At 39.6% G+C, this 26103-nt stretch overlaps 2 protein-coding genes across 2 annotated transcripts in view; one reads left to right on the plus strand and one right to left on the minus strand.

Moving 5' to 3' along the window:
* The window catches only part of LOC122552553 (placenta-specific gene 8 protein-like), a 55764-nt gene that overhangs the window by 29051 nt on the left and 610 nt on the right, over positions 1 to 26103 (plus strand). The window lies entirely within an intron of this gene.
* The window catches only part of cops4 (COP9 constitutive photomorphogenic homolog subunit 4 (Arabidopsis)), a 65459-nt gene continuing 59291 nt past the window's right edge, over positions 19936 to 26103 (minus strand). Inside the window, exon 10 of the mRNA XM_043695242.2 lies at positions 19936 to 21297. Coding sequence (XP_043551177.1) covers positions 21164 to 21297 — 134 coding nt within the window. The 3' untranslated portion in view covers positions 19936 to 21163. The remainder of the gene's footprint in view (positions 21298 to 26103) is intronic.

Genomic DNA, 26103 nt, shown 5'->3' on the forward strand with positions numbered 1-26103 from the left:
GCTGGTTCACAGGTAGGAGTGCTGCCTACTGTGAAAAACCAGTACAAACTCAGGCAACTAAAGTATTGCAGGAAGCATATCCTGGGATTTTTCCTGACCATGACAACAAGATCACAAAGTCACCAGTTGAAACAGGAGAAATCAAAGATAAGAAAGTTGAAGTAGAATTTATCAGAGACCATGTTTGATCAAATAGTTGATACAAAACAGGAGCTGATAGATGACAAAGTAGAAATCTTTAGTTCAGAGGAATTAACTGAGTTACAGCATAAAGGTGAGAAACTGAAGCAATTGTATCAAAAAGCATACATGGAAAAAGAATCTATATGTAATCCAGTGTGCTATCTTAAAAATGATGTTTTAATGAGGAAAAGGACAAAGTTAAAAATCACACAACACCAAGTTATAGTCCAATAGGTTTATTTGGAAGCACTAGCTCTGGGAGCGCTGCTCCTTCCTGAGGAAATGGAGACCATCACATATTCAGGCAGATGAGAAATGGGCAGAAGTTCATCATGTCGTATTGCCAATGGGTTATAGAAAGGTTTTGTTGCAGGTAGCACACGATTTACCAGTGGGGGGGGGGGGGGGGGGGGGGTTCATTTAGGGATAAGAAAAACTCAATCTAAAATACAAAAATATTTTTACTGGCCTGGACTACACAAGGATGCAGTCGTACATGTCAGGTAATTAGAAAACCACAGTAATAAAACCTGCACCTTTTGTACCCATTCCTGCATTTGAGGAATCTTTTACTAGAGTTTTAATTGATTACATAGGATGCCTACCTAAAGCAAAAAGTGGGAATCAGTGTTTGTTAACAATAATGGATGTGTCCAGTAGATTTCCAGAGGCCATTCCATTACACAATATCACAGCTAAATGGATTATAGAAGAGTTACTCAAATTTTTCACAAGACACAGACTACTCACAGAGATCCAATCAGATCAAGGGTCAAACTTCACATCAAAATTATTTTAGGAAGTTATGGACAGCTTAGGAATAAGACAATTCAAATCTACTGCATACCATCCAGAGTCGCCATGAGCACTAGAAAGGTGGCATCAGACATTAAAGACTATATTTCGAGGTTATAGTCAGGGCTATCCAGATGATTGGGGTAAGGGAATTCCATTTGTGCTTTTTGCGATTAGAGATGCACTAAATGAATCGACAAAATTCAGTCCATTTTAATTAGTTTTTAGGCGTAAAGTGAGAGGACTGCTAAAATTGATTAAGCAGAAATTGGTAAGTCAGAATTCAGGGATCATATAATTGGACTATCTGTCAATTTTTAAGGAATGGTTAAATAGGGTGGGGGAGTTTACTAGACAGCATTTAAAAGTATCATAGTACACAATGAAACAGAAAGCAGACAAGAAACCAAAAACTCTCAATTTTGTTATCAGGGATAAAGTATTAGTGTTACTTGCAGTAATAGGTGAATCTTTAAAAGCAAGGTTTAGTGTACTGTATCGAGTTGAAAGGAGATTGAGTGACGTGAACTATTTGATAAGGACTACAGACAGACAGAAATCTCACAGAGTGTGTCATGTGAATATGCTCAAAATAGGGAAGGAAAGCAAAAGGAGACTGTGTTATTGGTTACAATACAGAGTGAAGAACCAAATTCAGAGGATTTTGAATTGGACATTCTTCAAATTAAATTGGACATTGAGGAAGTTGTCAAAAATTGGGATAAATTATTGAATTACCTTCCAGAGGAAAATCAAAATGACCTGAAAGAGTTCTATCACATGGAGAGATAAGTGAAAATTAGCTGTGAAGTACTAACCTGATTATGCATGATGTAGATATAGGAAATGCTGTTCCGAGTAACATCCTTATAGACATCACCCTCTAAAGTTGGCACCGGTTCAAAAGGAGATTGAACGCATATTCTAAGACGACATAATTGAAGTGAGTTACAGTGACTGGAGCTTACCTATAGTAATGGTGCCAGAACCAGATGGTACCCAACGATTATGTGTAGACTATCGTAAAGTCAATGCAGTTACAAAGACTAATACACATCCAATTCCATGTTTGGAAGACTGAGTTAAAAAGGTGGGATAAGTTGGACTTGCTCAGGAGATACTGGTAGGTACCTTTGTCTGAAAGAGCAAAGACAATTTTGGCTTTTGTAATGCCAAATGGACTGTATTGGTTTAAAGTTGTGCTATTTGGCATGAAAAATGCGCCAGCCACATTTCAAAGGCTAACCAATAAAGTCCATTTCTGGATTATCCAATTGTGTGGTGTGTATTGATGATCTGGTGATTTTTAGTCACATATAGAAGGGACATTTGCAACATAAATATGAATTATTTGATCAACTTTGGGATGCAGGCTTGGTGATAAACCTGGCCAGAAGTGAATTTGCCAAAGCCCAAGTCACCTTCCATGGGACCACGTTATTGGACACAGACAAATGGCCCCACGGAATGCAAAAACAAAGGTAATTGGGGACTTTCCCACACCATCAACAAAAAGAGCAGTACTACGATTCCTGGGATTGAGTGGATTTTATCAAAAATTCATACCAAATTTTAGCAGTGTGGCTGTTCAAGTCACTGAATTACTAACAAAGGCAAGAAGTTGCAGTGGACAGCAGACTGTCAGAGGCATTTGTCAGCCTGAAAGCTGTGTCAACCATTGCCCCAGTGTTAAACATGTCTAATTACGCTAAGCCATTCAAGATGACTATCAATGCGAGAGATGTGGATGCCAATGCTGTGCTCTTATAGGAAGACGACAAGAAATTAGTAAGACCTGTTGGATATTTCTGCAGAAAATTGAACATTCATCAACAGAAATATTCAGCAATCAAGGAGGAGATTTTGAGCTGGATGTTGGCATTACAACATTTCGGTGTTTATGTAACCAGTACTGTGTCTGAGACAACCATATAATCTGATCACAACACATTGAAGTTTGTGTAGAAATATAGGGACATAAATTCCAGTCTGTTTTAATGGAGCTTGTTGTTACAGCCATCCAGTGGCCAATTTCATTATAGCTAACAGATACTGTCTCAGGAAAAAGGCTTTCAAGTTTTATTTTAAAGAAAACACTTGTACAATGAAAGGGGAGTTGCCAGTTCTCCCAGCTCAGCATTTCCCTGGTTTGTTTTAGCTGGGAACCCAGAAAAGCTGCTGAACAAAGAGGAATAGCTCCATGCTGATACTCTCTCTCTCTCTGATAGCTCTCCTGTAAGAACCTGTGTTTAATTTTACCTCTTTTTTGCTAAGGGAGTGTTTATGGGGTGTTACAAGTATTTGGAACAGTATCATTAAGTTGCGATAGAGTCGATTGGTATTTCAAATAGTAATATTATTCTAAATTTGGTTTTCTTTTGTTCATGTATAAATAAATTTTGTTTTGTTTAAAACTGAGTGGTTGGGCCAGCCACATCTTTCCTGGAATATCCACCTTACACCTGCTTAAAACAACAAGAAACGTTAGGGTCTGGGCTACCTTCTTGAAATGTTTGAGGGGGTCGGCCTGGTTCATAACAACTATCAGCAAGATAGAGCATGCTTTGGATAAATATAGATATTGCCTATTTTAAAAAACCTGTGGGAAAACTGTAGCTAGTGCAATATGAATTTGTGCAAAACTTGGAGTTATTTGTAACCCATCAAAGTTAGGTTTACACTTCATGGTGATAAGACTGGCTTTCCCAATGGATGGATGAAATAAATAATCATTAACCTGCTTTCCTGGAGTCTACTTGTCCATTTGTCAACAGTATCTTCCTTTGAAAAAAATGTTGGATCTAAGGTTAAAGGTAGTTAAACAATAAAGGCTGTGTCTATCCCAGTGATTTATTTTTTCTCTCCATATTTTTACAACACACCTGAATGTGGGGTTCCAAGTTTTTTGCTCCTGAACTGCCTCCCACCTTACAAAGTTCCAGAGTCACCCTAAAGCACGAAATACATTTGTTGCAAAACATTTAGTTATATGATTAATCATATATATTTAGTCTTCTTTTTGTTTTGTTTACTTAATGCAAAACCTTTTGCTGTTGCTAAGTAGCAATTCTTTCAAGAAGGAGTTATCAATGTGCACATTCTTTGCCATACACAATGTTCAGCTGGTTCCAATGTTCAGTCTGGTGCCAAGGCTGGTCAAGTTTGGTTTGAATTAGTACATCAGCGCCACTGAGGCTGGCTAGTTGTTACTGGAGCTGATGGCTCTGATGGTGTCAGCCCTCAGTCTCCTTTCGAATCTAACTTTGCACCCCTTTGGTGACATGATAAATTGATGATGATGTGAGCCTTTGGAACAAAGTGGCAATCGTTGGGCCTGTGTGTCCATTGGTGATTCTGAGGTGGAAGGTAAAATACCATGCTCTGTATTGCATGACCATTGGGGATCAGCATTAGATGGATTTTAACTTGTCTACACAATGGGGGTAGGGACTCACAAACACCGATTTCCTGCATTAACAGAGCCAATGACTGTGTAAGACAGATGTCAACCCACCAAATAAGGTGTAGAAGCAGAAGCAGGTTCTTCAACCATGAGTCTATTCTGCCATTCAAGGAGATCATGGCTAACCTGATAATCTTCAGCTCCACTTTTCAGGCTTTCCCTTACAATTTCAGTTTCTCTTATTCATTAAAGACCTGTCTATCTCAGCCTTGAATATACTTAATAACCCAGATTACACAACGCTTTCTAATAAAGAATTCCAGAGATTCACCACCCTCAGAGAGAAAAAAAATCCTCTTCCTGTCTTAAATGGGCAATGCCTTATTCTTAGATCATGCACTCTGCTCCTGGACTCTCCCACAGGGGAAACAACCATTTTGTATCTACCCTGTCAAGTCCCCTAAGAATTAAACATATTTCAATAAGACTGTCTTCTAAGATCCAATGAGATAAGCCCCCAACATTAATCCAGAACTAACTGGGGTTAGGGGTGGGTTTGGGAAGATGGGAAGGTGCCAGCTTCAATAAGAAAATGTGTGCAGCATTCAATTTCGCAATGCCCAGATATACACCAATAAAGCCACCTCTATTGTGACTGTATGGGATTGGCAGCACAGCTTGGCTGTCTGCTCATTGTACAAAGCAGACTGAAGACTCCTGTGATGCAGCGGTAGTGTCCTTATTTTTGAGGCAAGAGACCAAGGTTCAAGTCCCATCCACTCCAGATGTGCGGAAGAACATCTCTCAACAGGTTAATTAAACTTTATCTAGAAAAACACAGCATTGACCTTCTTTCTGTACTGCACTGATACATGACCAATTTGAGTTCTCTGATTGAGCCATTCTGTTGGACTTACAGATTTTGGAGAATCCAAAGGTTTAGCAGCTAGGAGTATACAAATCTATTAGAATAGAAAACAGGAGCAGGAGGAGGCAATTCAATCCTCCAAGCCAGCTCCACCCAACTCAATAGCCTGTTCTTGCTTTGCACCCATACCCTTGGATCCCTTTAGCTGCAAGTACTATATCCAGTTGCTTCTTGAAATCATACAATGTCTTGCCCACAACTGCTCTCTTTGGTAGCAAATTTGACATACCACACTCTGGGTAAATAAACTTTTCCTCATTTCAGTTTGAAATGATTTGGCCTGTATGTATGGACAGTGACCCCTGGTACTGGACTCCTCTGCCTTAGGAACTTCCTTCCTCAATCTCCTTTTATAGACTTTTATAGGTTTCTTGGAGATATCCTTCATTCTTCTGAACTCCGGCGAATATAATCCTCACTGATTCAACCTCTCTTCATATGTCAGTCCTGCCATCCGAAGAATCAGTCTGGTAAATCTTCACTGCACTCCCTCTATAACAAGAACATTCTTAGTCAGATAAAGAGACCAAAACTGCACACAATATTCCAGGTGTGGTCTCAACAAGGCCCTTTATTGCAGACTTGTAAAAACTTTAGTCAGTTTGTATATTTTTCACAAGCTTACTCTCATACTCTATGTTCCCCTTCTCAATCAATTGCTGACCTTGTGTTGAAAGTACAGAGATTTGATCTAAGCTGAATTTAGTGATCCAGTCAGAAATTGTGCAACTAACACTGAATTTGCTGGTGTAACTCAATATGTCTGGCAGCATCGGTGGGAAGAAAGCAGAGTTAACGATTTGAGGCCAGTGAAGACATCAGAATTGCTAGTAGCTCGAAAAACAACTAGTATCTATACTAGGTTGGTGTTAGGAGGTGGAGAGATAGGTGAGCGGAAAGGTGAAGATAGAACTCAGATAAATAGATATGAAAAGAGTAGATAAATGAGGAGATTCTGTAAGTTGTGGAATGTCAGCGGTGAGCACAACAGGTTCCATGGCACTCTTCCATAGAAAAGCAAAGAGAATTATCACCAATGTCTGGGCAAATATTTATCCATCAACTAACATCACTAAAACAAATTGCTAAACACTGTCACATTGCCATAGGTAGGACTAAAATGCAAATTGGCTGCCAGATTTTATTAGAGTTGAAAAATGAGGTGCTGGAAAAACACAGCAGGCCAGGCAGCATCCGAGGAGCAGGAGAATTGACGTTTCGGGCATAAGCCCTTCTTCAGGAATGAGGCTGGTGTGCCAAGCGGGCTGAGATAAAAGGTAGGGGGGAGGGAATTTGGGGGAGGGGTGCTGGGAATACGATAGGTGGAAGGTGAGGGTGAGGGTGATAGGCTGGAGAGGGAGTGGGGGCGGGGAGAAGATTGCAGGTCAAGAGGATGGTGCTGAATCCGGGGGTTGGGACTGAGATAAGGTGGGGGGAGGGGAAATGAGGAAGCTGGAGAAATCTACATTTATTCCGTGTGGTTGGAAGGTTCCTAGGCGGAAGATGAGGAGCTCTTCCTCCAGGCGTCATGTTGCCATGGTCTGGCGATAGAGGGGGCCAAGGACCTGCATGTCCTTGGCAGAGTGAGAGGGGAGTTAAAGTGTTCACCCAAGGGGTGGTTCGGTTGGTTGGTGCGGGTGTCCCAAAGGTGTTCTCTGAAACATTCCGCAAGTAGGCGGCCTGTCTCCCCAATGTAGAGGAGACCACATCAGGTGCAGCGGATACAGTAACTGATTTGTGTGGAGGTGCAGGTGAATTTACGACGGATATGGAAGGATCCATTGGGGCCTTGGAGGGAGGTGACGGGGGGGAAGTGTGGGCGCAAGTTTTGCACTTCTTGCGGTTGCAGGGGAAGGTGCCGGGAGTGGAGGTTGGGTTGGTGGGGGGGGGGTGTGGACCTGACGAGGGAGTCGCGGAGGGAGTGGTCTCTCCGGAACACTGATAGGGATGGGGAGGGAAATATATCCTTGGTGGTGGGGTCTGTTTGGAGGTGGTGGAAATGGCGGAGGATGATACGATGTATCCGGAGGTTGGTGGGGTGGAAGGTGAGGACCAGTGGGGTTCTGTCCTGTTCACCCCACTAACCTCCGGGCCACACGATGCCTGGAAGAAGAGCGCCTCTCCAGCTCCTTGGATGCTGCCTGGCCTGCTGTGTTATTCCAGCACCACATTTTTCAACTCTGGTACTCCAGCACCTGCAGTCCTCACTTTCTCCTGACAGATTTTATTATCCAACCTCTAAGGCCAGGTTGTAAAGAAATTTTTTTAGATTCATCCACTCATCTACTTTGAGATAAATCAGAAGTCTGCACTGTCAAAGAATAATAAAAGTATTTAGATTTCAATGGGAGTATTCTTATGCAGTAAAATCATGTTTTGATTTAAGATCAAGTTAACTGCGTCTCCATCCAGAATACAATGTTTAAGTCAACAAATCAAGCAATAATATGGGGCTTTACAAATGCATTCGTATCACATAATAACCTGGATTTTTAAAGAAACATATAATAGAGACAACAGCGCTTAGTGAAACAGCAGAGATGGGCAATAAACAACTTTTATTGTGTGGAAGAATGACATGTTTAGTTTTCAGATCAATAATATGTAAACTGTATCAATTTCCTTCAATTTTTGGAAAATAGATTCATGGGTTCTTTCACTTGCACATTTGAGACATAAAACAAATTCAGAAAATAATACATTTCAGTCTTGTTTTAAAGCTCATCTATCCAGTCTATTAGGATAAATTCATTGAGATAAATTAGGATGAAGTATCAATGAGGAGATACAAAGTCTATAGAAGATTAGGAGAGAAATGGGGATCTGGTCCAATTGAATTGGAAACAAAATTTAGTAGATACAGCAAGAAATGAGCAATGAGCAGTCCTGAATAAAACATAATCTGTGTACCTTAGAAGTTAGGGATTGACATCAAAGTTGGGCCTAATGGCCTGTTTCCACACTATAGGAATTCTATGAAAGTGTACAAGAATAGATTAGCAAGTAATAGCCAAAGCCTAAAAGGGTAGTCAAAAACATATTAGTGGCACGGTGGCTCAGTGATTAGCACTGCTGTCTCATAGCACCAGGGTCCAAGGTTTGATTCCAGCCTGGGGCAGCTGTCTGTGTGGAGTTTACACATTCTCCCCATGTCTACATGGCTTTGCTCCGGTTTCCTCCCACAGTCCAAAGATGTGCAGATTAGGTAAATTGTCCATAGTGTTAGGTGCAATAGTCAGAGGGAAATGGGTCTGGGCGGGTTACCCGTCGGAGGGTCGGAGGGTGGTTAGGCCAAAGGGCCTGTTTCCACACTGTAGGGAATCTAATCATAATTGCTGACTAGAAGTAAACCTGTGGAGACAGGGGGCATGGCACAGGTATTTGTTAATTATTTTGCATCTAAAATGTCGATGATGCCATAAACACAGTTTCTCTCAGTTCCTTAATATACCTTTAACCTATCTAATTTTTCTAACCCCTCCTTTACTGTGTTTATGGCACCACCACAGATAGTAATAATGCATACTATCACAATTTTTTGTTATATCTTTGATGTAAGAATGATTCCAGAAGATTGGAGGGTTGCAAAGTTTAATCTCTGATCAAGAATGGGTAGAAATGTAAACTAGTTAACTAGATGTCACTCAACCCAATACCAACAGCGGGAAACATCAAGAGTCAACATTGCAGGAGAAAATTATTTGTGCCTTCGGAAGGACACAGGCAAATAAATGATACCACAGACAAGTCGTGTCTGTGACTAATTTGATTGAATGCTTACGTGAAAGAACTAGGAGGGATGGAAGTAGTCCAGTTGCAGAGGTCTATCAAAGGGTGTTTCATAAAATAGATTTAGTTAACAAAATTGAAGGGTGTGGAGTTAATGGAGCCATATTATCAAGGAAATGATATTGTCTGCACAAAGGTAACGTAAAGTAACAAATTGGGAGTTCCACAGAAGTCAGTGTTAGGACCACTGCTTATGTTAAGTGATCTGCAATAGAATAGAAAGGTACAATTTAAAAGTTTAAAACCTGGAAATGTAGGGAACTATGAGGAGGTGAAATACACACTTCAGGTGGTCACAAACCTGGTGAAATGCAGACACATAGCATTGAATGCAGATGCATGTAAAGTCATACAACTCATAATTTTAAAGGGAATATTGGAATAAAGATATTCCAGGTTCACAGAAACAAATCTTTGAAGTTGTCAGACAGGTTCAAAACAAAATCAAGGAAATCACTCTTTTCAATATCTTGGGATGGAAACAATCATGCCCAAGAAATTTGTCTAACTTTGATCTTAGTTTCTGTAGCACCTTCTTTTCAAAAGAATGGAATCTCGTTAGCTCTTTGTCGTGGAAATTAAATCGACTCGACTCAAATGCTAGCAAGAGCAAAGAAAAAGTTTATTTCTGGACTCTGCAGAGTCAACCTGATACATTGGCAAGACATCTCTTGTAAGGGGCGCCTGACAGTTTTCACATATTCCCTTTATACTATACTTTGCTTTTCCCTATCATACCTCAAGGCCAGGAGCCTTGAACATTTGAGTTCCTTTCCACATATGGAGTTGTTTTTTCTCATTCTTTGACTGCTGATATGATAGTTTATTGGCCTTGAGAGTCTGCTGTAAGTTTGGGTTAACTTTACATTTTTTCTGTCTGTCTGCAATACTTCTGTAAAGTCAGGCCCTCACTTCTTTGTTTCAACCATGCTTTTACAGATTTCACAATAAATGTTAATTTTCTATTACGCTCTTCCCTATGATGTGGCTTCTATTGCACTTCCTCTTCATCCTTTGTTGTAAAGACCAATTCAAAGTAACTGTTTAGTAAATGTGTCATTTTCTGACTTGAAATTACAATATTAACTGTGCGTCTTTTTGTACTATACTGTATTATATTCCATTGAGCCTTCCTGTTTCTTAATATATCTACAAAACCATTGGTGTTGCCCTTGATATCCCTCACTATCTTTTACTCGTATTCTCTTTTAGGTAACTCTTGGTACCACTTCCATGTAATCACTTGCGGTCCTTTTTCTCACTCCAAATCCACAGAATCATTTTGCCTTTGCAGAGCTCTTTGATACTCTTGCTCCTTTGTTGACCATGCTTGTATAATTGTATAGCTGGGGTTTGGTTAGCCCCGTTGATTGGATGTTGGTTTGCAAGATAAGAATTATGCCAACGTGTGCTCAAATCCTGCACCAGCTGAGGTTACAATGAAGAACTCTCTTCTCAACCTTTCCTCTTGCCTGAGGTGAGGTGACCCTCAGGTTAAACCACCACTGGTCAGGTCTCTCTAATGAGAGAGCAGCCATGTGAACCTTTCAGACTACAATGACTTTACCTGTTCTCCTTTTATAATTGCACACACATTATTTTTCTGTAATAGTATTTCAACTCTTGCATTGCACCAAATACTTTTTATGAAAATCTCTCAATGTACTCACTGTCAATTTTGACCTCATCCCTCCAAAGCAAGCCTTATCTCTGAGTAAACCCTTGATTCACAATTTCTATTACTCACTCTCAAACATATTACCAAATTCTTTTGCATTTCATTCACTGTTTCCTTACTGTTAGATTAATTATATTCAGACTCACTATGAAATTTAAGTTGGTCTGTTTTCTTAGTGGTAACCCAAACACCTTTTTAAATGTACTGAATTTTATAAATACAGATCTTCTATTTTAGTTCTACTGAATGATGTCTGGTGTTCATATGACATGAATCCAAATGTTCCCTTTATCAACATTCATAACTCAACAAGGATGAGTTTTATACTTGCTACAAACTTGAGTTTTCTTGATGTTAACATATTACTAATCTTCACAACATTACTTCTGGTTATCTCTTTCCTTCTTCTAACTTCTGCATCACATCTGCCATCTTCTGTTATTATTTATCCTAAACAGAAAAACGTATTGATTTGTTCCAGTGTGGCACCTTCCACTTTGATCTTTATGTTAGTTTCTTCTCATGTATTTGATCTAATGACTATCGTGCTTTCATTTTGGTATTTATCAATCCAGATTCTGAAGTTCTAGACTTTACTTGATCTGTAATGTTTATATACAGCCTCCTCTGATTCTACAAATGGTGCTGACTCATCAGTGGACTGTAAGTTTGTTGTGTACTTGTCTCTAATCTTTACCCCAGAGGTCCATCTGAGTATTTGTTGTGTACACAAACTAAATCATTGCTGCAACAGTGCGCAGCTTTGCCTTACTCTGCTCTCCACATGTCTAATTGTCCCTCCTTTAAGCCTGATGCTCATGATTTGGTTCTTGTATAGACACTGGATAAATTTCACATCTTTACTGTCACTGTCACATATCAGTAACCCATCTCTGAACCTTTGGCGATAAACACAACCAATTTTGTTTTAACAGTCTATGAAACATAAGTAAATGTTTTTGTTTTACTTCTCTATATTCAAGATTGCTCTTAGATTAAATAATGCCTCACTTGTTTCTTCTCCAGGTGTAAATTCGGTCTGTCTTTCACCAATTTGTATTTCACTAACATCAATTTTAAAAAGTCTCTATTTTTCAAATAACATCTGTTTCCAATCAAGAATTAGATACTCTGCTAAAGAAATAATAATGTGGCATAGTGCTTTCCTTCTTCAAAGACAAGTATCTGGATTCAGTTAATTTTTAATTCTAGTTCATATATATAACCAAAGAAATTCAAATTGGACTGCACATTCCTACAGTCTGCAGATGCTAGTGTAATGAATGATATACAAAAGAGTTGTTCAAGTTGGATGATGATTGAAACTGATAAATAAAAGCATTAGACCTTAGGGCCATAAGACATAGGAACAGAAATGTGGGCCATTAAGCCCATCAAGTCTGCTCTACCATTTATCGGGGTCTAATAAAACTCAACTCCACTTTCCTGCCTTATCCTAATAATGATGGGAAATCTGTCTATCTCAGTCTTGAGTATACTTTACAACCCAGTCTTGACAGTTGTATATAGTAAGGAATTCCACAGATTCACATCCCTCCAAGAGAAAGAAATTCTCATTTGTCTTAAATGGGTGATCCTTCACTCTGAAATTATATGTTCTGTTCCTAGATTGTCCCTAAAGGGGAAACCACCTCTCCACATCTAAACTATCAAGTATCTTAGGAATCTTACATGTTTCAATAAAGTCATCTCTCATTCTTCTAAACTCTAATTCCTACAAACCATTCATATAAATATGAACATATGACTTTTTAAACTTTATTTTTCTACTTTGATACTAAGAAGACTATAGTGCTGAACTTTTAAAATGCATTTCTTTATTTTTCTACTTCTGTAACTAAGTTTTTGAACCTAGGTACTTTGTACCTAAGATGGCATCATGTGTGCAACATTAAACACTTTTCACTGTACTCTTGTACCATGTACCTGAGTATGCATGAGAGTAAAACCTAAATTTAAATAAGCAATTAATGGAATTGAGTTAACATAGGATGACTTATAAAGTGCCTATTAATAGTTATAACATTTTCCAAAGTCCACACAACACATAGCTATTAGAAAATGATCAGTAGGAACTTGGATATTTATATTACACTGCTGAGACGAGTTAGAATATTTTGGCATTCCACTATATCCAAAACAAATATGCTTGTAAAGACTAAAGAAGTAAATATACAAAAGATGAATTGGAAGAAATTAATAAGGCTTTTGCTTATAGTCTTGGGTGGTGGCAGTTTAACTATACATGGAAATATTAAATTATTTTAAAAGATAAACAGGTCATTATGCTGAAGTAGGCTAATTAAGCTGTGCTGCAGTGTTTAACCAGGAATCAATAAAAAGCAAATTTATAGCAGATCAACTGGTACAGGATCAATGGACTGAATGGTCTCCTGCATCTTAAATTCAAGCCTCTTTGTCTGTTATATATAACAGAAATAAGTTTTTATTTGGACATAAATGGTTGGCTACAGCCCCATCTATTGGCTATGGTGAGCCAAACAGTGTGTTTAAAAAAAGCTTTGGCCTATTTTGGCCATTCCCACTGCTCAAGCACTAGTCAAGTTCTGATATTGCATAGGTTTGATCTGCACTTTAAGCACCTACTTAAACATTCCTCAAACTGTAGATTTTTCCTAAGTTAACTGGAATAATAAAAACATGATTAATGCGGTAATATGTAAAAATACTTTCAGGTTGCAATAGTGCTCAGTTGGAACATGAAAGAAAGAACCTTGCTCAATGACCAACGATTTGCAATTTTCATAGAAAATCAAATGGAACTTTGGAAAAAAATCTCCAGCAAATATCATGCAATATTAAAACTTACATTAAATGATAGTGACTTTGGCAGTTTTTCTAATCCAAGGGGAACTAATGGCGTACTGTACACAAGGATGAGTGGGAGACAGTCGTCTGATTCCACCACTTACCTCCACCAACCCCATCCACATTTTTGCTTATCGCCACATTTATTGATTGTTTCCAAAACAATCTATTGATTTAATTCATTCTACGATGAAACATCTACATTCCTCTGGAGTAGAAAATTTCAAATATCCACAATTCTGAGTGAGGAAATTTCTTCTCATCTTATCCTAAATGGTTTCCAGGCACACAAGAGGTGTTGGTGCAGTGGTAATGCCACTTGGCCAGCAATCCAGAACCCAGGCCGATATTCTGAGGAGCAGACTGCTGCAAATGCTGGGATCTGTATTGAAAACAGCAAATGCGGGAGATCACAGCGAGTTAGGCACGGAGAGACAGCAAACTGATGTTTCGAGTCTAGACGACTCTTCATCTAGACTCGAAATGTTAGATTGCTCTCTCTCTACGGTTGCTGCCTGATCCGCTGTGATTTCCAGCATTTACTGTTTTCAATATTTTGGGGAGATGAGTTCAAATCCCACCATGGCAGATTGTGAAGTTTAAATTCAATACAAATCAGGAATAAAAGCTATCCTAATGGCAGGAATTGTTGATTGTCATAAAAATTCTTCTGACTCATTAATGCCATTTAGGGAAGGAAATCTGCAATCTTCACCTGGTCTGGTCTGCAAGTGACTTCAGACCCACAGCAATATGGTAGACACTTGACTGTCTTTTGAGCAATTAGGGATGGATAATAAATGCTGTCGCAGTCAGCGACACCCTCATCCCATGAATGAGTTAGAGTGAAGCCTCTCAGCATCTACCCCGTAAGAAATTTGGATGTTTCAGTGAAATGGCACATCATTCTCCATAAAAAGACACTTTACTGATTCAGATGTCACAGAAGTTCAGTTTTCTAGATGGAATGACAGCGGATTTCATAACACAAAGAAAAATTTTGAATTCCTATGCAATAATCAAATTTGATGTAGTTAGTCACTGTAAATTAATGGCGCTGCCTATTACCTAGAGCCTGCGATGGAGTGTGCTTTTAATCACTTATTTTTTAGGACTGAGAAAAGTTGGAAAGGCCACACTCCATTTGTTGTCCAGTGGCTTTCCTTGCTATTTCAGATGGTATTTAAAAGTCAGCCACACTGCAGCAGGTCTAGAGTCACTGGTAGGTCAGACCAGGAAAGGAATAAATTGGAATAATTAATAATTGCCTCAACAAACAATCAACGATTGCGGTATCAAAATAAAGACAAAGGGGGTTTGTATATTTAATCCAGGGGAACAATTTCAACGTACTGGCCCTTTAAGTTTAAACTGAAGTAAAACAATTCAGTGTGTGTACTCATGAATGCAACCCAAAGGTGGAAAAAGAAAATCGTTCTCCTGAAGAAAAGGAAATACAACTTTATTATTTCGGAAGACCACTGTTATGAACCAGGCCAGAGCCCCTCAAAACATTTCAAGAAGGTAGCCTAGACCCTAATGTTTCTACTTGTTGTAAGCAGGTGTAGATATTCCAGGTGTGATCAGCTGGCTCTACCACTCAGTTTGAAACAAAACAGAATTTATTTACAGACAACTGAATGAAACACAAACAAAAGGACCGAATTTAGAATAACTTAACCTACCTGAAAACTCAAGTGACTCTATCGCAACTTAATGATGCCGTTACAATACGTGCAACATCCCCATAAATAACCCCTTGGCAAAAAAGGTAATAGATATCAGAGAGAGAGAGGGAGAGAGCGCGAGAGAGAGAGAATCAGCCTGGAACTGCTTCTTTGGGTCCCCAGCAGCTTGTCTGGGTTCCCAGCTAAAACTTGCAAACAAAACAGCTTACTAAAGCCAAACCAAACCAAACCCTGAGCTGGGAGAACTGGCCACACCCTTTAATTGTACAAATGTTTTAAATAAAAACACTTAAAAAGCTTTTTCAAGTTGATATTTCCAGACATATTGGAACCTTTGCCTTTACGACCCTTCTGAAAACAAACCATGGATGACATAACTTTGTTAAAGGAGCAACAATGTCACACCACAGTGAGGCCAAGTAGCAGGAAGCCTTGCTGTAACAGCACCAAATCAAAACTCAGACAAAATTAAAGCAGGATATGTACCTAAAGGTCCCTACCTGATAAACAACTATTTCCACTTTCTCTGAGAAGCCAAAGCTCCACCACCCAACCAGAAGTTATGAACTCCTTGACAGTAAATAACTGGCTGCATCTCTGTTTGGAATGGCAACAAGACCCCCACAACTGTACCGCTCCCCCACACCGCTAACTTCTATACTTTTAGAAACTGACCATGAAAGGTTGTAAAACAATGATCACCAGAGCCTGTGGATTAAACACTCGCCGCTCTCCAGAGTGACCATGAACAATCTTGCAGGCTGAACATGACTCGATGATCTTTCCTGAAAGACATCCTGAAGGATTATTTCATATTGAGAGAGTCATTCAGATACAAAGGCCCCGGCTATCTCAAACACTCATATTAGTGCAAAAGAAAAAGGGGTTATAGATAGGTTTAGGAAACTGAAGATGGACAAAGCCCTCGAGGAATACAAAGAAAGCAGGAAAGAACTTAAACAAGGAATTAGGAAGGCTAAAAGGGGCCATGAAATGTCTTTGTCCAGCAGGATTAAAGAAAATCCAAAGGCATTTTATCTATCTGTAAAGAGTAAGAGGGTAGCTAGGGAAAGGGTAGGTAAAGGAGGGAATTTATGCGTGGAACCAGAGGAAGTGGATGAGCTCCTCGATGAACATTTTGCATCAGTGTTCACAAAGGAGGATATGGTGCTCGGTGAGGGGTATAGAGTCATAGAGATGTATAGCATGGAAACAGACCCTTCGGTCCAATCCGTCCATGCCGACCAGACATCCCAACCCAATCTAGTCCCACCTGCCAGCACCTGGGCCATATCCCTCCAAACCCTTCCTATTCATATACCCATCCAAATGCCTCTTAAATGTTGCAATTGTACCAGCCTCCACCACATCCTCTGGCAGCTCATTCCATACACGTACTACCCTCTGCATGAAAAGTTGCCCCTTAGGTCTCTTTTATATCTTTCCGCTCTCACCCTAAACCTATGCCCTCTAGTTCTGGACTCCCCGACCCCAGGGAAAAGATTTTGTCTATTTATCCTATCCATGGCCCTCATAATTTTGTAAACCTCTATAAAGTCACCCCTCAGCCTCCGACGCTCCAGGGAAAACAGCCCCAACCTGTTCAGCCTCTCCCTGTAGCTCAGATCCTCCAAACCTGGCAACATCCTTGTAAATCTTTTCTGAACCCTTTCAGGTTTCACAACACTTTTTCCGATAGGAAGGAGACCAGAATTGCATGCAATATTCCAACAGTGGCCTAACCAATGTCCTGTACAGCCGCAACATGACCTCCCAACTCCTGTACTCAATACTCTGACCAATAAAGGAAAGCATACCATACACCTTCTTCACTATCCTATCTACCTGCGACTCCACTTTCAAGGAGCTATGAACCTGCACTCCAAGGTCTTTTTGTTCAGCAACACTCCCTAGGACCTTACCATTAATTGTATAAGTCCTGCTAAGATTGCTTTCCCAAAATGCAGCACCTCGCATTTATCTGAATTAAACTCCATCTGCCACTTCTCAGCCCATTGGCCCAGCTGGTCCAGATCCTGTTGTAATCTGAGGTAACCCTCTTCGCTGTCCACTACACCTCCAATTTTGGTGTAATCTGCAAACTTACTAACTGTACCTCTTATGCTTGCATCCAAATCATTTATGTAAATGACAAAAAGTAGAGGGCCCAGCACCGATCCTTGTGGCACTTCACTGGTCACAGGCCACGTTGATATCCTGGGGCATGGCAATATAAAGAAGATATTGGGTGTCTTAAAAAGCTTTTAAACAAGTCCACAGATCCTGATGGGATCTTTCCCAGAGTGCTGAAGGAGTTAGGTGAGGACAATGCTGGGGGCCTGTATGAAATCTTTCATCACAAGAGGACTGGAGAATAGCTAATATTGTTCCTTTGTTTAAGAAGGGCAACAGGGATAAATCTGGAAATTACAGGCCAGTGAGCCTAATGTCAGTTACTGGGAAATTATTGGAGAAGATTCTTAGGGATAGGATTTACTCACATTTGGAAAAATATGGTCTGATTAGCAATAAGCAGCATTGCTTTGTACAAAGAAGGTTGTGCCTTGCAAACCTAATTGAGACTTTTGAGGAAGTGACATATATGATTGATGAGGGCAGAATGGTGGATGTTGACTTTATAGACTTTAGCAAGACCTTTGACAAGGTCCTCCATGCCAGGTTGATACAAAAGTTGAAGTCACATGGGATCCGTGTTGAGCTGATAAGATGGGTACAGAACTGGCTTAGTCATGGATGACAGAAAATAGTGACGGAAGGATGTTTTTCTGACTGGAGATCTGTGATCAGTGGTGCTCCGCAGAGATCAATGCAGAGACCCCTGTGTTTGCAATATACATAAGTATACGGAGGGAAATGTAGATGACCTGATCAGCAATTTTGCAGGCAAAACAAAGATTGGGGGAGCTGCAGATAATGAGAATTGCCAGAGGATACAGCAGGATGTAGATAGATTGAAGACTTGCATGGAGAAATGGTAGATGGAGTTTAATGTGGACAAATATGAGATGATGTATTTTGGAAGAGCTAATACAGGAGGGAAATATACAGTAAATGGCAGAACACTTAGTAGCATCGACATAGAGGAATCTAGGCAGACATGTCCATAGTTCCATAAAAATGGCAACACAAGTGGATAAGGTGGTCACGAAGGCATATAGCATTCTTGCCTTCATCAGTCGTGGCAGAGTATAAAAATCGGCAAGTAATGTTGCAGCTAAGTCAGATATTAACTTCAGTTAGACAACCTTTGAAACATTGTGTACAGTTCTGGTCACCACATTACCAGAAGGTTGTGGAGCCTTGGTTGTGTATTAGGATAATGGTTTGTAGCTATCAGGAGAGATTGGACAAACCTGGTGTGATTTCACTTGAATGTTGAAAGATGAGTGGTGACTTAATAGAAGTTCACAAACTTAAGAGAGGCATGATTAGAATAGATAGTTGGGAGTCTTTTTCCAAGGGAAGAAATATCAATTAAATGAGGACGTAAGCTTAAAATAAAAGGGGGTAAGTTTAATGAAGATGTGAGGTAAGGTTTTTTTTTTTTACACAGAGCATGGTAAGTGTCTGGAACACACTGGCAGGGATGGTGCAGGAAGCAGATACAATAGTGGCACAGTGGCTAGCACTGCTGCCTCACAGCACCAGGGACACAGGTTTGATTCCTGCCTCAGGCGACTGTCTGTGTGGAGTTTGCACATTCTCTGTGTCTGCGTGGGTTTCCTCCGGGTGCTCCGGTTTCCTCCCACAATCCAAAGATGTGCAGGTCAGGTGAATTGGTCATGCTAAATTGCCCGTGGTGTTAGGTGCATTAGTCAGGGGTAAATATAGAGTAAGGGAATGGGTCTGGATGGATTACTCTTCAGAGGATCGGTTTGGACTTGTTGTGCCGAATGGCCTGTTTCCATACTGTAGGGAATCTAATCTAATAGCAACATCTAAGAGTCATTTTGACAAATACATAAATAGCCAGGGAATAGAGGGATATGGACGACAGAGCTTCTTCCTGTACTTTGAACATCATAGTACAAGTCAAACTAATTTATTTTAGAAGGAATTTGAACTAGTGGAGGTCACACCTTATTTCCTTACCAATGGTCAGCAAGAAGCTGCTTGTAGATTCCGTTCCAGCAGAAAGCTGGTTTTCAGCTGGTTTGCTGCCTAAGTAGCCAAAACTGAAGAAGTCACAGAGTCAGAGTCACAGAGCCGTACACCATGGAAATAGACCCTTCGGTTCATCTCGTCCATGCTGACCAGATATCCGAAATTAATCTAGTCCCATTTGCTAGCACTTGGCCCATATCCCTCTAAAATCTTCATATCCATACACCCATTAACTGCCTTTTAAATCTTGTAATTGTACCAGCCGCCACCACTCCCTCTGGCAGCTCACTCCATACACACACCACCCTCTGCGTGAAAATGCTGCCCCTTAGGCCCCTTGCTGCTCTAACTTCAAGTCCACTGGAGAACAACAAATTCTGGCAATTTAACTATGAGAAGCCTCACAACTTGCAAAAATTCCTCTGCTTTAAAGTCTTTCACTTCACATCAACTCTAAGAAACAAACACCTGTTATTAAACAGAAACAGAGACAATCAACCTTTCAATTATATTGTTTTATATTCATTTGTATCTATTCTGAGTATACAACAATATGTGAGAATAAAACATTTTAAACATCTGAGGTAAATAAATAACCTTCTTCACTTTTAAAACACACAAACAGCTTGCTGCTGGGTCTATTTTAACTGAGATAATCTTGGACACATTCCTCAAGTACAAAAGAATCACAGCAATAAGAAAAAACAAATTTTGAATTTGATAAATTTTAATATAACTATAAACTACTTATTTTGATTTAAGAAAATTAAGTAGAAATTTCTCTGCTCAAAAGGAAAATGCGGTGGGGGATCTTATTGAGCCGAGTAAGGTTATGAATTCAAATATCTCAATCCATTCCACCAGTGCAAACCCATTCTTATCGAATGAATTGCCGACCTGACTCAAAGTTGACAAAGTTAGCTGCTGAGAAAATAGGAAGCCGTGTTACTGTTCAGGAATTAGTTAAGATTCTTTGTTCATGTGGTGTAGGAAAGCTCTGCATCTAACTTGTAGAATATCATAAGTAGAAATAATGGAAAAAGGTCTCTTCATAAATATGATCTGTCAACCTGAAGAGTGAAGAGAAAAGTCAACCTATTATTGTTTTTTTAAAAAAAGAAAATCTATAAAACCAAAACAACTTTTTGTCATAGCAACAGCAAAGGGGCTTTTTAAATATACAATTAATTTAATGAAAATAAGAGAGGATATTCTCAAAGTAATACAATTAGTGCCACTAACTCCTTTAAGACAGATTTATTTCCTTGAACAGGTTCTGAGAGCATAGATTTGAGCCTTTTTGGTTTCTTCGGAGTTCAGTAAATAATTCACAGAAACAATGTTGGTTTGTTTTGTTTGATAAAGGTTCAGAAATAAAGATCTGAAACTTTCTAATTAAACCACACTGTTCCATCACAAACTGACTTACAGTCTTTTGAATTCAACAAAGAGCAACCAAGCTCACTGGAAACCAATCTCACCTCTGCATTTACTAACAGAACTCCCACAAACAGTGACTATGATGCTTTTTTGAATCCAGTGCAACTAAAGAAATATTTCCAAATTCAAAGCAGGCATGGTGGAAATGAGCATCCTATTTTTATAAAACAGTCTTAAATAACTACAAATGCAAATTAAATTGGGGAAGAAACAAATTCAGTATTTTAAATGCAGGATCACTGAATCTTGAAAGCGGTTGCTATTCCATACACTTGGTTGGGATACTACTGTGACATCTGAGCTTCCATTGCCTGTGCTGTCCACTCAGGGGCAGCCTGGCTTATCTTCTCCAGTAGATTGTTCACTTGGAAACAAAGGGATTGGATCTGTTTGTCCCATGTGGGCAAAGCTTCACGAGCTGAAAGAATAAAAGATACAGATACTATTCAAGTGCTAATAACAACAGACATGATTTCAAAAAGTCTTGGTGTACGAATGTACTGTGTGAAAATGATAAGACTCCCACTAATAGATGATTTGTGATTTTAATTATGACATTTTTAAGCAGGGTAAACAAGTAAATTACATAGCTAGAACAGCCTATTCCCACTCAATTAGATCATGATATTATACAAAGGGGGTATGTTCCAGGACCTACTGCAGAAACCCGAAACTGCATAAACCCAAAACTGCAGATAATGTTCTGAGGATCTGATTTCAAATGCACCGTGGTGAAATTCGAATTAAATAAAGATATAAAAATAAGAATCTAATGATGATCATGAAACTGTTGACAAATGGAGGGAATCCTGAGGGACGGGATTTACATTTATTTCGAAAGGCAAGGACAACATGGCTTTATGCGTGGGAAATCATGCCTCACAAGCTTGATTTGAGGTCTTTTGCAGAATTAAAGAAAAGGATTGATGAGGGCAGAGCGGTGGAAGTGATCTGTATTGACTTAAGTAAGGCGTTCGACAAGGTTTCTCATGGTAGACTGGTTGGCAAGGTTAGATTTCATAGAATACAGGGAGAACTAGCCATTTGGATATATAACTGGCTCGAAGGTAGAAGACAGAGGGTGGTGAAGGGTTGCCTTTCATACTGGAGGCCTGTGACCAGTGGGATAGCCACAAGGATTGGTGCTGGGTCCACTACTTTTTGTCATTTACATAAATGATTTGGATGTGAACATAGCAGGTATAGTTAGTTTGCAGATGACACCAAAATTGGAAGGTTTAGTGAACAGGGAAGGAGGTTACCTCAGAGTACAACAGGATCTTGATCAAATGGACACTGGGCTGAGGTGTGGCAGATGGAGTTTAATTTAAATAAATGTGAGGTGCTGCATTTTGGAAAGGCAAATCAGAGCAGGAATCATACACTTAATTAGATTCCATACAGTATGAAAACAGGCAATTCAGTCCAACAAGTCCACACCAACCCTCCAAAGAGTAACCCACCCAGACCCATTCCCTCCACCCTATATTTACCCATGACTAATGCACCTAACACTACAGGCAATTTAGCATGGCCAATTTACCTGACCTGCACATCCTTGGATTGGACCTTAATGATAAGGGAGTGTTGCTGAACAAAGAGACCTTGGAGTGCAGGTTCAAAGTTCCTTAAAAGTGGACTTGCAAATAGATAGGATAGTGAAGGTGGCATTTGGTATTCTTTCCTTTATTGGTTAGAACATTGAGTATAGAAGTTGGGAGGTCATGTTTCAGCTGTACAGAACATTAGTTAGGCCAGTTTTGGAATATTGTGCACAATTCTGGTGTCCCTCCTATTGGAAGGATGCTGTGAAACTTGAAACGGTTCAGAAAAGATTTACAAGGATGTTGCCAGGGTTGGAGGATTTGGAGGTGTAGGGAGAGGCTGAACAGGCTGTTTTCCCTAGAGGGTCAGAAGTTGAGGGGTGGCCTTGTAGAGGTTTATAAATTTATGGATAGGGTAAATAGACAAGGGCAGTCCAGAATTAGAGGGCATACATTTAGGGCGAGTGGGAAAAAATTTAAAAAGGGACCTAAGGGGCAACTTTTTCATGCAGAGGATGGAATGAGCTGCCAGGGGAAGTGGTGGAGGCTGGTACAATTACAACATTTAAAAGGCATTTGGATGGGTATATGAATAGGAAGGGTTTGGAGGGATATGGGCCAAGTGCTGGCAAATGGGATTAGATTAGGTTAGGTTAGGATAGGATATCTGGTCGGCTTGGACGAGTTGGACCAAAGGGTCTGTTTCCATGCTGGACATCTCTAGAACTGTAATTGTCAGGAAAACCCCATCTGGTTTACCAATGTCCTTTAGGGAATGGAACTGCCATCCTTACCTGGTCAGGCCTACATGTGGTTCTGGACTCATATCAACGTGGTTGATTCTTAACAATCCGCTGGGCAATTAGGGATGGGCAATAAATGCAGGTGTAGTCAGTGACTCCCACGTTCTGTGAATGAATTAAAATAAAACTAGCATCTACATATGGCTGCCTCTCCTGGACTCTGCACACGACAATCATGTCAATATGTCATGTGTGCCATGGGCTCCCAGTTGTCGCTGCCATCATAGACCTTAGAATCCCACACAACCAGAAAGAAAATAAGACGGAAAGCTGTCCCTAACCCATTGGGTTCATGGTTTGAAAAAGAAACAATGGAATAGTAGAAACAAAAGATACAGAAGTGCCCATTCAGATACAGGAAGTGTGACAAGCGTGATAGATCTATTGGAGTCAAAGAGAAAAAAATCTACAATTTTAGAATTTTGAAGTCTCAAGAAATTGACATTACACAACGAGACTGAATAGTTTAAATTTCTTCCTTTCTGTGCTATTAATTAATTGATATTGTTTCAACAACATTGTTCAAAGGGCATTTGCACTCTAAATTACCAACCTAATATTCTGCTGTGAGATTTAATGGACAATTAATGTGGAAATATAGAAGGTTCTTAAAAAAGCTAGGTGGCCACGGGTGACATGGCATTGACATGAAGCAAGTGAATGACTTAAATGCATTAGCATGAGGTGCAAATCCTCAGAGCATGCTTTTGTCTCTTATCTTTTAATTTCCTGAAATTATTGGCTAATTTGAGCATCATTAAAGGTATGTGTCATTAACACTTTTTGGATCACTTAGTCATCAAAATTTGGCCCAATATCATTGAAAAATCATAAGGGACAAGACTAGCTGAGTTGGGAGAAAAATCTTGCTTCAGAGTTAAAAGGTTGAGAGTTGAAGTCTCACAGAGGATCCTGGCTGACAATCGTGTATTCCACAGGGGAAGCTGCACTGTCAGTGATACCATCTTTCAGATGAAATGTAACATTGATGACTTATCCACCCTTTCATGAAGTTCCCATGATACTGTTTCAAAGAACAACAGGAACGATCTCCTTGGTGTTCAAGGCAAGATTTATTTCCTCAGTTAATTCCACTAAAAGAGCTTATTATAAATTGAATAGTGTTTCCTACATTGCTAGAGTGGTTACACTTCAAAAGTAATTAATTAGCTGTAACCTCATTCTTGGGATGGTGGGACTGTCTGATGAGGAGAGATTCAGGAGACTGGGTTGTGTTGAGAAGAATGAGAGGTGATTTCATAGAAACTTACAAAATTCTTTAAGGAATAAATAAGGATATGCAAGAGGATGTTTCTCCTGGCTATGGGCTCCAGAACAAAAAGTGACACAGTATCAGAATCACAGGCAAACCATTTTGGATGGGTTAAGGAGGAATTTCTTCACTCAGACTCTACCCCAAAGGACTGCGGAGGTCAGTAATTAAGTTCAAGATTGACATATTATTAGTTATTAATGGTGTCAAAGGATATGGGGATAGTGTTGACATTTGACGTTGAGGTAGATGATCAGCCAATAGCCAGGATGGCAAAATAGTTTTAAAAGGGGCTGAATGGTCCACTTCTACTCACATATTACTGTGACTGTGTGATATATTGAGCTCATGAAAGATGTCACAGACTTTCCAACGCTAGCAGCACAACTATTAGCATTCCTCTGAGGAAGAACTGAAGCATTCCCATAAAAACAATGGAAAAGTACTAGGACTATTATATTTCAGTATCAAGACAAGCTGTTACAAAAAAGACAACATAACCTTTTTGTAGGTAAATTTGGGATATTTAATTATGCTGTAATTGCAAAAGGATCCACAAATTCAAAACCTAAAACAAATTTAGATTATATGTCAGGAACCTCTTGGAAAACAAAGAACAAACAGAAGGGAAATATCAAACTTTCAGCAACTCTGCCTCTTCAGTAAAGTTGTCAAGAACTAACTGAACATGGCTAAAGAATGCTTTACCTTTAAATGTTTTTGTTCTTTTCGTTTGCTTTGACATGTTAGGAGAAATACACAGACTAGGTACTTCAGAAACTTCAGTTGCAGCATAAGTAAAAAATAAAATCAGCCTTTGAGTAGGAGAGCAAAAGCATAAATTTGGTAGGAATTGAGACATTGAGAAAAAAGACAGACAAGTTATGCTGCAATTTTAGAGAACTTTAGTTAGGCCACATATGGAATACTGTGTACAGTTCTGGTCACCACACTACCAAAAGGATGTGGATGCTTTGGAGAGTACAGAAAAGGTTTACCTGGATGTTGCCTGTATGGGGGATTTTTGCTATGAAGAAAGGTTGGGATAGACTGGGTTGTTTTCACTGGAAAGCAGGAAGTTGAGGGGCAACCTGATAGATGTTTATAAGATTATGAATGGCATGGATAGAGTGGTAAGTTTGAAGCTTTTTTTCCCCCCAGGGTGGAGGGGTCAATTATTAGGGGACACAGATTCAACATGTGAGGCGGGAAGTTTTAAAGAGATGTGTGAGTCAAGTTTTGCACACAAAGGATGATGAGTGCCTGGAAAACGTTGCCAGAGGAGGTGGAGGAAGCAGACATTATAGAAGCATTCAAGCAGCATCTGGACGAGTAGATGAATAGGAAGGGAATAGATGGATATGGATACTGTAAAAGACAACAGTTTGGAAGTGCAAAATATGTTGGTGCAATTTTGGAGGGCTGAAGGGCTTGTTCCTGTGCTGTATTGTTCTTCGTTCATTGAATTTTGAAAGTGCCGCTATAATGGAAATTAACTCTTAGATTCCTTCTCTTCCTGTTATAAGCTTAGGTATTCACTTCAGCATGGCAGTGCCTGTCACTTGCACAATGGTTTCAATGTTTTCACTTTACGAATGTGCTGT

The sequence above is a fragment of the Chiloscyllium plagiosum genome, unplaced genomic scaffold (genome assembly GCF_037043375.1).
Source record: "Chiloscyllium plagiosum isolate Xiang-an unplaced genomic scaffold, Cpla_swu_hap1 HiC_scaffold_1, whole genome shotgun sequence".
Lineage (NCBI taxonomy): Eukaryota > Metazoa > Chordata > Chondrichthyes > Orectolobiformes > Hemiscylliidae > Chiloscyllium > Chiloscyllium plagiosum.